The 15,000-nt window shown below is 40.0% G+C and overlaps 1 protein-coding gene across 3 annotated transcripts in view; it reads left to right on the top strand.

Moving 5' to 3' along the window:
* LOC133638200 (netrin receptor UNC5C-like) overlaps positions 1-15,000 on the top strand; it is a 483,700-nt gene that overhangs the window by 447,034 nt on the left and 21,666 nt on the right. For all 3 annotated transcript variants that reach the window (XM_062030553.1, XM_062030554.1, XM_062030555.1), the window contains 3 exons: positions 223-585; positions 14,086-14,173; positions 14,244-14,415. In XM_062030553.1, coding sequence (XP_061886537.1) covers positions 223-585; positions 14,086-14,173; positions 14,244-14,415 — 623 coding nt within the window. The remainder of the gene's footprint in view (positions 1-222; positions 586-14,085; positions 14,174-14,243; positions 14,416-15,000) is intronic.

Genomic DNA, 15,000 nt, shown 5'->3' on the forward strand with positions numbered 1-15,000 from the left:
CATCCATCCTTGTACCTGGCGGCTCAGCGACGCCATCTGGCCCTCATGAATCCCAGCTGTGCCTTCAGCTCCTCAGACTGACTGATGTTGTGTTGTGTTGTGGCACACTTGCCTTCCTTAATGAGTCAAAAAGTCTTCATTTCCTTCAGGTCATTTTTGAATTTGACACTTGTCGTCACAAACGTGAAACAGTTGTTGGATCTTTTTCTCTTCTTGGTGCAGCCGACCTCCTCACGGCACCTCCAGACCTGACCTCGGCAGCCGCCATGTACAGGGGCCCCGTCTACGCCCTCCACGACGTCGCCGACAAAATCCCCATGACCAACTCCCCCCTGCTGGACCCGCTGCCCAACCTGAAGATCAAGGTGTACAACTCCTCCGGCCTGGTGACGCCACAGGATGACCTGGGAGGAGAGTTCTCCTCCAAACTCTCCCCCAAGCTGCCCCACTGCCTCCTGGACAATGGTGACAGCACCATGGGGCGCCGCACCCAGACCCAGACCCTGCTGCGCTCCAGGGACCCCTCCTGCACCGCTGTGGGCTCCTTCAGCTCCCAGGGAGGCCATCTTATTGTCCCCAACTCAGGTATTGGACACCAGAATTATCTACTTACCCAAACATATACCCACCTGACCCATCTAATCATCCACCATTCGTCCCAACTACCCACGTACTTCCAACTACCCACATACTTCCAACTACCCACATACTTTTAACTACCCACACACATTTTTAACTACCCACGTACTTCAAACTATCCACATACTCTTAACTACCCACACACATTTTTAACTACCCATGTACTTCCAACTACCCACATACTTTTAACTACCCACACACATGTTTAACTACCCAGGTACTTCCAACTATCCACATACTTCCAACTACCCACATACTTTGAACTACCCACATACTTTGAACTACCCACACACATTTTTAACTACCCACATACTTCCAACTACCCACATACTCTTAACTACCCACACACATTTTTAACTACCCACAAACTTCCAACTACCCACATACTTTTAACTACCCACACACATGTTTAACTACCCAGGTACTTCCAACTATCCACATACTTCCAACTACCCACATACTTTTAACTACCCACATACTTTTAACTACCCACACACATTTTAACTACCCACATACTTCAACTACCCACATACTTTTAACTACCCACACACATTTTAACTACCCACATACTTTTAACTACCCACATACTTTTAACTAACTATGTATTTACATCTACCCACATACTTCAAACTATGCATGTACGTTCAACTACCCACTGTCTTTTAACTACCCACATACTTTTAACTACCCACATACTTTTAACTACCCACACACATGTTTAACTACCCACATACTTTTAACTACCCACATACTTTTAACTACCTATGTATTTCCATCTACCCACATACTTCCAACTACGCACTTACATTCAACTACCCATGTACTTTTAACTACCCACATACTTTTAACTACCCACATACTTTTAACTACCTACGTATTTCCATCTACCCACGTACTTCCAACTGCGCACGTACGTTCAACTACCCACACACATTTAACTACCCAGGCACTTCCAACTATCCACATACTTCCAACTACCCACATACTTTTAACTACCCACACACATTTAACTACCCAGGTACTTCCAACTACCCCACATACTTTTAACTACCCACACACATTTAACTACCCAGGTACTTCCAACTATCCACATACTTCCATCTACCCACATACTTTTAACTACCTACGTATTTCCATCTACCCACGTACTTCCAACTATGCACGTACGTTCAACTACCCACTTACCTTTAACTACCCACACACATTTAACTACCCAGGTACTTCCAACTATCCACATACTTCCAACTACCCACATACTTTTAACTACCCACACACATTTAACTACCCAGGTACTTCCAACTATCCACATACTTCCAACTACCCACATACTTTTAACTACCCACACACATTTAACTACCCAGGTACTTCCAACTATCCACGTACTTCCAACTACCCACATACTTTTAACTCCCCAAGTACTTTTAACTACCCACATATATATTTTGTATATATATATGTACGTGTATGTGTCCTCCCGAATGGGAACCCATCCATTCTGAGGACAGTCATACTCGACTACGAGTGACTGCCGATGATGATGATGATGATATGTATGTATGTGTATATGTATATATATGTACATGTAAGTGTATATATGTATGTGTATATGTATATATATGTATGTGAATATGTATATATATGTATATGTATATATATGTATGTGAAAATGTGTATATAGATATGTATATATGTATGTGTATATATGTATATATATGTACATGTAAGTGTATATGTATGTGTATATGTATATATATGTATGTGAATATGTATATATATATGTATATATATGTACATGTAAGTGTATATGTATGTGTATATGTATATATATGTATGTGAATATGTATATATATGTATATGTATATATATGTATGTGAAAATGTGTATATAGATATGTATATATGTATGTGTATATATGTATATATATGTACATGTAAGTCTATATGTATGTGTATATGTATATATATGTATGTGAATATGTATATATATATATATATATATATATGTATATATGTATATTAGGGTTGCACATCTCTCTCTGATAAACGATTCGATATGCATCTAGATACACAGGTTACGATTCGATTCAAAAACGATATCCTTTTATTACAGACCGATTCGATTTGACGGTTAATATTCAAGACTCCAAATCCCCAAGCATTGTGGCTTTACGGCACTGGCAAAAAAAAAACAGAACAACAAAATCACATGTCAATGTATTTATCTTTAGACATGGACCAAAAAAATTCTGGCTGAATTGTAGGATGGGAACTCCAGAGGTAAAAGTAGCACAGAATAGTAACAACAAAGTGCAATATTTCAGCCTGAGCATAGTTTTTAACACTAGAGGTAGGTAACAAAGATTCAATATTTCAACCTGAGCATAGTGTTTTGAACACTAGAGGTAGGTAACAAAGATTCAATATTTCAACCTGAGCATATAGTGTTTTGAACACTAGAGGTAGGTAACAATGAACACTAGAGGTAGGTAACAAAGATTCAATATTTCAACCTGAGCATATTGAGTTTTGAACACTAGAGGTAGGTAACAATGAACACTAGAGGTAGGTAACAAAGGTGCAACATTACAATGTAAACAAGTTACACACCTGTAACACATCTCAAAATGTGGCAACAATGAGCACATTGACAAGTGCTTTGTGTAAAAGAATAGAGAAAATAAATACATATGTAAAAAGAAAAATCAAACTACTGTGTGTGAGGTACCGTTTCCCACGTCAAAAAGCAGTAGTTCACTTACAATATGCCTGTGCATTTTCATCATTACTGTCCTGTTTTTTTGGAGGGCAGATTTTTTTAAGGAAAATCAACTAATCCACATGCTCATGTTTGAGCAGACTACATTTTGTGGAAACAATGTCTCCCGCAGTACTGAACACACGTTCAGATTCCGTGTTTCACTTCATGTACTTTTTGATGCCGAAAGAGGCGATTTCAGCCACTTGAATGACGGCGAAATCATTAAAGGCTCACAATTTTTAATCCATCCACAAGTAAAGAAAACTTGGATTATTTCACTTTATGTACTTTTTTATGCCGAAAGAGGCGATTTAAAAGAGGCGATTTCAGCCACTTCGGTCATTACAGCCGAGTTTAGATATACTTTTCGAGACGAGTGACGTAAGCGCGCTCCCGCGTCAGGGGGTGCATTTTACGGCAGGGGTGAGTTTCCCGGCACAACACACCCGGTCGGATGCAGAGGTATCTTTTAGCGAGAGATGACAGCAGTGGCAAGTCATAGTGGGGTTTTTTGAAAATCTTTCTCGGTCCATTATCACCTTCGGTCAGACTGACGCTTTCGTTCTCCTCCACATTCATTTTCCGTGTTGTCTCTTGTTTATCACTCGTGCTAATACCAGCTAGGCGGCTACCGCGTTTGGCGAGTAGCTTCAGCTCTCGCGTTGTTTTAGAGACGCTGACGCATATTGTAATCTGGACGACCCATGCAAAGTCTCGCGATAACCGATCCATGACTCTATAACCGATTCAGGTAGGAATTCATGGATTATTCGCATTGATTGAGGAGTCTGCTACCGATGCAATCTAATCGCTCACTTGTTGAACCGAATACTCGGTCGCATCGGTTTATCGTTCACAACCCTAATGTATATATATGTACATGTAAGTGTATATGTATGTGTATATGTATGTGAATATGTATATATATATGTATATGTATATATATGTATGTGAATATGTGTGTATATATATATGTATGTGTATATATATATATATATATATGTACATGTAAGTGTATATGTATGTGTATATATATGTATGTGAATATGTATATATATATGTATATATATGTATGTGAATATGTGTATATATATATATATATATATATATATATATATATATATGTATATATGTATATATATGTACATGTAAGTGTATATGTATATATATGTATGTGAATATGTATATATGTATGTATATGTATATATATGTAACTAACATTATATATATATATATATATATGGATATTTGAGTAGCAAATTTGAGTACATTCCTAAAAACATCATAGCAAATAGAGGATCTTTGACTTGCATATTGTTTAGTACATTCTAAAAACAGCAGTTTATATGTTATTTGTCTTGCTCCCAAGTTCTTCCACACCAAACTCAAAAGAGGTGTCTGTTACCATAGCAACCTCTTTAAAAAAAGTGGTCTTTAAAGCACATGTAAGTAATAGTTGTCGGGTGAGGTTGAGTGATCTCTCAGGTGTGCACAGTGGAAGTGGAGGAGCAGAGGTGCAGCTTTCCACACGCTCGGCCGTCCTCGCTTCAAACACGGCGGGGTTTTTTTTTCCCCGCCCCGTTGACAGGCGCAGACAAACGAGCGGCGACATTAAAGGATACGTCGTCTTCTCCGGTTTCTTAAAGTTCTCCTTTTTTCATTTAGATTCCAGCAAAATTGTTCTCAGCTGTGTTTTGGCCAAGCCACCTGATCGTGTTACGCGGGCGGCATATGTGTTCTTTGGGGGTAACCGAATATATTTAAGCGGGGGGGGTCATTTTTTATTTATTTTTTGTATACTTGGGGTGGGGCTAAAGCTTTGTGTCACCTTTTTTTATAAAAACAAAAAAAAACAGTTACCTTCAAGGACAGGAAGGAAATGAATGTGCTGGCTGAGAGCGCCTGTGTTTGCGTGGCCACCGGGGACTCCTAAAAGAGCTTTTTGGACAAGACATCATGTGAAATCAATCTGAGATGGAAAAATGTAAATCAGCAGCGATATGAGAATCCTGCGACGAGGGGGGGGAGGTCATTGATTTTCTAAGGAAAGATGTAAAGTGCTGGTATGTACACTCCACTCAAGACATGTTTAATGACGCAAGAGGACGTTATGGTCTTACTCGCATGATTCACACACACGTGTGGATGCTAGGGGTGTAACGGTACACAAAAATTTCGGTTCGGGACGTACCTCGGTTTAGAGGTCACGGTTCGGTTAATTTTCGGTACAGTAAGAAAACAACAAAATATAAATTTTTTGGTTATTTATTTAGCACATTTCTAAACAATGGCTTTATCCTTTTAAAGGCCTACTGAAAGCCACTACTACCGACCACGCAGTCTGATAGTTTATATATCAATGATGGAATCTTAACATTGCAACACATGCCAATACGGCCGGGTTAGATTAGTAAAGTGCAATTTTAAATGTCCCGCGAAATATCCTGCTGAAAACGTCTCGGTATGATGACGTTTGCTGGGGACGTCACGGATTGTATAGCGGACATTTTGGGACAGCATTGTGGCCAGCTATTAAGTCGTCTGTTTTCATCGCAAAATTCCACAGTATTCTGGACATCTGTGTTGGTGAATCTTTTGCAATTTGTTTAATGAACAATGAAGGCAGCAAAGAAGAAAGCTGTAGGTGGGAAGCGGTGTATTAGCGGACGGCTGCAGCAACACAAACACGTAGAGAACTGGGACAACAGAGACTCTTACCAGGAGGACTTTGAGTTGGATACGCGCTACCGTGAGTAGGCAGCTGCGGCTTCCAAACATTTGATCGCTTGCCCGTACGTGCGTGCCGCTATGTGCATGTCACGTACTTGACTTTGGGGAAATATATGTGCTGTATGAACTTTGCGGATGTGAACGGTACTTTGAGTGTGTTGTGCGGGTGTTTGATTTGTATTGGCGGGTTATATGGACGGGATGGGTTAGGTGTTTGTTATGCGGGATGAATTTGTGGCATATTAAATATAGGCCTGGTTGTGTTGTGGCTAATAGAGTATATATATGTCTTGTGTTTATTTACTGTTTTAGTCATTCCCAGCTGAATATCAGGTCCCACCCGCCTCTCACAGCATGTTCCCTATCTGAATCGCTTCCACTGCCCTCTAGTCCTTCACTCTCACTTTCCTCATCCACGAATCTTTCATCCTCGCTCAAATTAATGGGGTAATCGTCACTTTCTCGGTCCGAATCGCTCTCGCTGCTGCTGGCCATGATTGTAAACAATGTGCAGATGTGAGGAGCTCCACAACCTGTGACGTCACGCTACTTCCGGTACAGGCAAGGCTTTTTTTATCAGCGACCAAAAGTTGCGAACTTTATCGTCGATGTTCTCTACTAAATCCTTTCAGCAAAAATATGGCAATATCGCGAAATGATCAAGTATGACACATAGAATGGATCTGCTATCCCCGTTTAAATAAGAAAATCTCATTTCAGTAGGCCTTTAACATTGGGCACACTATAATAATTCTGCTCACGTTAATCAACATTAAACTGCCTCAAGTTGTTGCTCAGATTAAATAAAATGACAAAACTTTTTTTCTACATATAAAAAGTGCAACATTAAACAGTTTCAAGTCAACTCATCATGCTTAGTTTATTACAGCATTTGGGAAGCCTGTAGTTGATTTTTATTATGTAAATGTTATATTTTTATCAACATGTGATAGCAGGGACCCTGCCATTCAAAACTAGGCTGCTCCATTTCTAATGATTAATGTAACTATAGCTGAAAAAATAGTACAATAGCAATAGGAGACCCTGAACACCGTGGAGTTCATGTAGGCTTAATGATGCAGTTACATTATTATATCAACTATCAGAGACAGAAACTCTTCATTTAACATAATGTCCTTTTTTGCTGCTTCAACACAGCTCACAGAAAAAGGTAAAGTGAAATAACAGACTGACAGGGCTTTGCTGTCCGTAACACACACACACACACACCGCAAAATGAGCTAACGTTACGCTAAAAGCGAATTAGCCTTCACCTCAAGCCAGGACTGCGAGCAAGCTGAGCTGCCTTTTATATTTCTAGAAGGTCAACGGGCTCATAGTGATGTTACTAGTAGTTGACTGGGAGGTGTTTATTATCATTTGGGGAGAGTCCGCTGCCTGACGCTTACTTGCTAAACGCTAATGCTAGGTTCACACCAACGGCGCTTTGACGGTGCTTTAAAGCGGCATGCAAAGCGGCGTTAAAGCGTAACAAAGCCTGATTAAAGCGTGAGGGTCCTTATGGATCGTGGGAAAGCTTGTAGTGAAGCGGGACATGCGGCAAGTTCGCCAAAAATTTTTAAACGGTTTAAAAATGTCAAGAATGGAATAAAGAGAGCATATCAAAGCGTGACAAAGCCTGACAAAGCTCAGCAAAGCTTGACTCAAAGCGTAGGAAAGCTTAACAGATCTTGGTTCAAAGCGCAATAGGAAGTGACTGTGATATTGACTAGTGACATTGAAACTTTATGTAAAACCAACACAGGATTACAAATCCATTCTCTTTTGCATCATTGCCTTTTTTATACGATGATCCTTGTTTCTGTACTTCTGCTGTTTGATGTTGCAGTTTGACATTACTGTCTATAATTTTTCTGTATGAAAATGTTAATAATAAAGAGAATATGTTACGTTGAAAAGAAATGCCTTTTATTATTGTCAACTAGCATAAGAAATGAAAGATAGATATTTATTAAGATGACAAAGAAATAAAAGAAATGAAGATATAAAACATAATATAACGGAAAAAAAAGAGAAATTGAAAAAATAAATGAATATAAAAAATAAAATAAGTGCCTTTTATTTTTGTCAACTAGCATAAGAAATGAAAGATAGATATTTATTAAGATGACAAAGAAATAAAAGAAAGGAAGATATAAAACATAATATAACGAGAAAAAAAAGAGAAATTGAAAAAATAAATGAATATAAAAAATAAAAGAAATGCTTTTTATTATTGTCAACTAGCATAAGAAATGAAAGATAGATATGTATTAAGATGACAAAGAAATAAAAGAAATTAAGATATAAAACATAATATAACGGGAAAAAAAAGAGAAATTGAAAAAATAAATGAATATAAAAAATAAAAGAAATGCCTTTTATTATTGTCAACTAGCATAAGAAATGAAAGATAGATATTTAGTAAGATGACAAAGAAATAAAAGAAATGAAGATATAAAACATAATATAACGGGAAAAAAAGAGAAATTGAAAAAATAAATGAATATAAAAAATGTGTGGAAAACAGTATACTGAGATTTTCACTTTTTTTTTACTTATTTGTTTATCATATTTCTCTTTTTTATTACATTATGTGTTTTATCCTGTATATAATAAAACAAAAAGAGAAATCAAATAAATAGATACATCTAAAAAAATGTGGGGAAAACTTAGTATACTGAGTTTTCACATTGTTTTATTATTTTTGTTGTAACAATACACAACAGAGCTTGATAATCGTGTCAGAGCCTGATTTAAAGCGTCAGGATCGCATCAAAGCGTAATAAAGTTCAATAAAGCGTAATAAAACGTATCAAAGCGTGATTTAAAGCGTATCAAAGCGGGATCAAAGCGGCATCAAATCGTGAGGAACGGTAACAAAGCGGCAACTAATTTGTATCAGAGCGTATCAAAGCATAATATTACTTCGGAGATCGGGATATTCGTGGAAAAATTGACAAAAATGACGGCGCTTTGCTCGCCGCCTTAAAGCGCGGCAAGCGCCGTTGGTGTGAACCAGGCATAAGCACTGACTACATGCGCTCTGAATACGCACTGCTAATTGGCTGTTACCGCTCTGAATACGCACTGCTGGTTGGCTGTTACCGCTCTGTTTGTAACCAATCAGATGGTTGTGTGGGTGGGACAATGCTGGGTGCTGTGTAGAGTACTGACAAAGACAGAGGCAGAAGGAAGCGGAGGCGGCTACTTAATATGTTGGTGTGGAAACTCGTTCGGTACACCTCCGAACCGAAACCCCCGTACCGAAACGGTTCAATACAAATACACGTACCGTTACACTCCTAGTAGATGCACAAGTCTCGTTTTTAACCACAATTATTAGTGCAGAGAATAAAACACTTCCATGATGGCAATGTAAGCGGTCGTAAACTCACCCAAAAAAGAAGCTGTCGGTGGTAAATTAATTAATTCGCAGCTACCTGCAACATGTTTGCTGATGATATTGTACAAGTAACTTCTTGTATGTGATGTAGCATCCTGACAGAAGCACACCCAGTTAAAAAAAAACAGCGTTCCTGACATACCGTACACGTATTTTCAACTACCCACATATTTCCAACTACCCATATACTTCCAACTACCCATGCAAATACTTCCAACTACCCACATACTTCCAACTACCCACGTACTTCCAACTACCCACGTACTTCCAACTACCCACGTACTTCCAACTACCCACGTACTTCCAACTACCCACATATTTCCAACTACCCATGTATTTGCAACTACCCACATACTTTTAACTAACCACATACTCCCAACTACTCACACACTTTTAACTACCCACACACTTCCATCTACCCACGTACTTTTAACAACCCACGTACTTCCAAGTACTCCCGTACTTTTAGCTACCCACATACTTCCAACTACCCACATACTTCCAACTACCCACATACTTCCAACTACCCACCGCATACTTCCAACTACCCACCACATACTTCCAACTACCCACATACTTTTAACTACCCCCACACGTCCAACTACCCACATACTTTTAACAACCCACATACTCCCAAGTACTCCCGTACTTTTAGCTACCCACATACTTCCAACTACCCACATACTTCGAACTACCCACGTACTTCCAACTACCCACCGCATACTTCCAACTACCCACCACATACTTCCAACTACCCACATACTTTTAACTACCCACACACGTCCAACTACCCACATACTTTTAACAACCCACATACTTCCAACTACTCACATACTTTTAGCTACCCACATACTTCCAATTACCCACATACTTCCAATTACCCACATACTTCCAACTACCGACATACTTCCAACTACTCACATACTTTTAGCCACCCACATACTTCCAACTACCCACGTACTTCCAACTACCCACTGTGTACTTCCAACTACCCACCGCATACTTCCAACTACCCACCGTGTACTTCCAACTACCCACCGTGTACTTCCAACTACCCACCACATACTTCCATATAACCACATTATTTTAACTACCCACATACTTTTAACTACCCACATTCTTTTAACTACCCACATACTTTTAACTACCCACATACGTCCAACTACCCACATACTTTTAACAACCCACGTACTTCCAAGTACTCCTGTACTTTTAGCTACCCACATACTTCCAACTACCCACATACTTCCAACTACCCACCGCATACTTCCAATTACCCACCACTTACTTCCAACTACCCCCACATACTTTTAACTACCCACATACTTCCAACTACCCACATACTTTTAACTACTCATGTACTTCCAACTACCCACATACTTCCAACTACTCACCGCATACTTCCAACTACCCACCACATACTTCCAACTACCCACATTCTTTTAACTACCCACATCATGTACTTCCAACTACCCACACACTTCCAACTACCCACACACTTCCAACTACCCACATACTTTTAACAACCCACGTACTTCCAACTACTCACATACTTTTAGCTACCCACATACTTCCAACTACCCACATACTTCCAACTACCCACCACATACTTCCATATACCCACATTCTTTTAACTACCCACATACTTTTAACTACCCACATTCTTTTAACTACCCACATACTTTTAACTACCCACATACTTCCAACTACCCACATACTTTTAACAACCCACGTACTTCCAAGTACTCCTGTACTTTTAGCTACCCACATACTTCCAACTACCCACATACTTCCAACTACCCACCGCATACTTCCAACTACCCACCGCATACTTCCAACTACCCACCTCATACTTCCAATTACCCACCACTTACTTCCAACTACCCCTACATACTTTTAACTACCCACATACTTCCAACTACCCACATACTTTTAACTACTCATGCACTTCCAACTACCCACATACTTCCAACTACCCACCGCATACTTCCAACTACCCACCTCATACTTCCAATTACCCACCACTTACTTCCAACTACCCCTACATACTTTTAACTACCCACATACTTCCAACTACCCACATACTTTTAACTACTCATGCACTTCCAACTACCCACATACTTCCAACTACCCACCGCATACTTCCAACTACCCACCACATACTTCCAACTACCCACATTCTTTTAACTACCCACATAATGTACTTCCAACTACCCACACACTTCCAACTACCCACATACTTTTAACAACCCACGTACTTCCAACTACTCACATACTTTTAGCTACCCACATACTTCCAACTACCCACCGCATACTTCCAACTACCCACCGCATACTTCCAATTACCCACCACTTACTTCCAACTACCCCACATACTTCCAACTACCCACATACTTTTAACTACCCACATACTTTTAACTACCCACATACTTCCAACTACCCACCTACTTTTAACTACTCATGTACTTCCAACTACCCACATACTTCCAACTACCCACCGCATACTTCCAACTACCCACCACATACTTCCAACTACCCACATTCTTTTAACTACCCACATAATGTACTTCCAATTACCCACACACTTCCAACTACCCACATACTTTTAACAACCCACGTACTTCCAACTACTCACATACTTTTAGCTACCCACATACTTCCAACTACCCACGCATACTTCCAACTACCCACCGCATACTTCCAATTACCCACCACTTACTTCCAACTACCCCCACATACTTCCAACTACCCACATACTTCCAACTACCCACATTCTTTTAACTACCCACATACTTTTAACTACCCACATACTTCCAACTAGCCACCTACTTTTAACTACTCATGTACTTCCAACTACCCACATACTTCCAACTACCCACCGCATACTTCCAACTACCCACCACATACTTCCAACTACCCACATTCTTTTAACTACCCACATAATGTACTTCCAATTACCCACACACTTCCAACTACCCACATACTTTTAACAACCCACGTACTTCCAACTACTCACATACTTTTAGCTACCCACATACTTCCAACTACCCACCGCATACTTCCAACTACCCACCGCATACTTCCAATTACCCACCACTTACTTCCAACTACCCCCACATACTTCCAACTACCCACATTCTTTTAATTACCCACATAATGTACTTCCAACTACCCACACACTTCCAACTACCCACATACTTTTAACAACCCACGTACTTCCAACTACTCACATACTTTTAGCTACCCACATACTTCCAACTACCCACCGCATACTTCCAATTACCCACCACTTACTTCCAACTACCTCCACATACTTCCAACTACCCACATACTTCCAACTACCCACATACTTTTAACTACTCATGTACTTCCAACTACCCACATACTTCCAACTACCCACCGCATACTTCCAACTACCCACCACATACTTCCAACTACCCACATTCTTTTAACTACCCACATCATGTACTTCCAACTACCCACACACTTCCAACTACCCACACACTTCCAACTACCCACATACTTTTAACAACCCACGTACTTCCAACTACTCTCATACTTTTAGCTACCCACATACTTCCAACTACCCACTGCGTACTTCCAACTACCCACCATATACTTCCAACTACCCAAAGTGTACTTCCAACTACCCGCCACTTACTTCCAACTACCCACCACATACTTCCAACTACCCACCATATACTTCCAACTACCCAAAGTGTACTTCCAACTACCCGCCACTTACTTCCAACTACCCACCACATACTTCCAACTACCCACCATATACTTCCAACTACCCAAAGTGTACTTCCAACTACCCGCCACTTACTTCCAACTACCCACCACATACTTCCAACTACCCACCATATACTTCCAACTACCCAAAGTGTACTTCCAACTACCCACCTCATACTTCCAACTACCCACCACTTACTTCCAACTACCCACCACATACTTCCAACTACCCACATACTTTTAGCTACCCACATACTTCCAATTACCCACATACTTCCAACTAACCGTCCATATTGAACCCCGCTGTTGTGTACTCTTCTTCTATAGAGGATCTGTGTCCAGCAGTTTTGTATTTGGTTAATAAAAATAGCACAACATAGAGAAAAAAATATTTGACTAGCTTTTTACAAAACAAAAAAACAGTATTCCTGACATGCCATACCAAGAGTTTAGTGGATCTTCACCAAATATTTTTGGACATTAATTCCATAAAAACTACATAACAAAAGTTTAGTGTATCTATGACAGTTACAGCGAGCCAGGTTGCATTCACGAACCCCCGGAATTATGAGCGTCAGCATTACAAAAGTTTCTCTGTATTGCTGCAATGATTTTGACAATTTGTTGTGGATTTTATGTCCTATTTTTATTTTGTATATTAGTAATAACTATCTAATTTACATAATTTAATTATTTTAATTAGTAGTCTGTTCAACTTGAATTTCACAAAAGAATAAAACGTTTTTGAAAACGTGCACTTCCAACAACAACACACATTTTTGCTGATATTGTGGGGTTTTTATTTTTTTCCCCTGCAGGTGTGAGTCTGCTTATCCCAGCAGGAGCCATCCCTCAAGGCCGTGTGTATGAAATGTACGTCACCGTCCAGAGGAAGGAGACGTTGAGGTAGGAGAAGCGAACGAAACAAGTCGATGGCGAGGCGTGTGGATGTTTAAACGTGACGTGTCCATCCCAGGCCGGCGGTGGAAGACGGGCAAACAGTGCTCAGCCCCGTGGTGAGCTGCGGCCCGCCGGGCGCCCTGCTGACGCGGCCCGTCATCATCACCATGCACCACTGCGCCGTGTCCGACGGCCAACAGGACTGGCTGATCCAACTCAAGAGCCAGTCGCCGCAGAACATGTGGGAGGTAAGACCGGTCCAAATAATTGGAAGTGAACACACTGCAAAAAGTCAGTGTTCAAAATCAAGAAAAGAACATTACAAAAATGAGGGGTGTTTTATTTCAACTAAGCAAAATGATCTGCCGATAGAACAAGAAAATTCGGCTTGTCAAGACTTTCCAAAACAAGTCAAATTAAAGCTGCAAATAGCGATGGACGGGACCGACTTTGAAGGCACATAAAATCCAAACCGGAGCAGTAATTAAAACGCTTTCATCAACTTTTAATCAGAAGGGTTCAATCTCTCTCCTGTGCTAATTTGAAGCCGACACGACAAACGCGCTCAGAGGAGATAATGTTTGAAAAAAGGTGACTGTTTTTACTCAACTTTTGTTTTGAAGGGGGAATTGCAAACTTCCTGTTGATTTTTGCTGGGGGTTGTCAATACATGAAATGTAGGTCTAAGTGAGACCTACATAGAGGTTTTTGTTTCATGTCTCTATGACATTCCTACTGGGAGTTAGAGGCAGTTTTGTCTGTGTTTTCTTCCTAGGGGGCGCTAGAGCGCAATTTTGACTTTTTGGGGTTTGGTTTTTTGATTAGATCGCAAT

The sequence above is a fragment of the Entelurus aequoreus genome, linkage group LG21 (assembly GCF_033978785.1).
Source record: "Entelurus aequoreus isolate RoL-2023_Sb linkage group LG21, RoL_Eaeq_v1.1, whole genome shotgun sequence".
NCBI lineage: Eukaryota > Metazoa > Chordata > Actinopteri > Syngnathiformes > Syngnathidae > Entelurus > Entelurus aequoreus.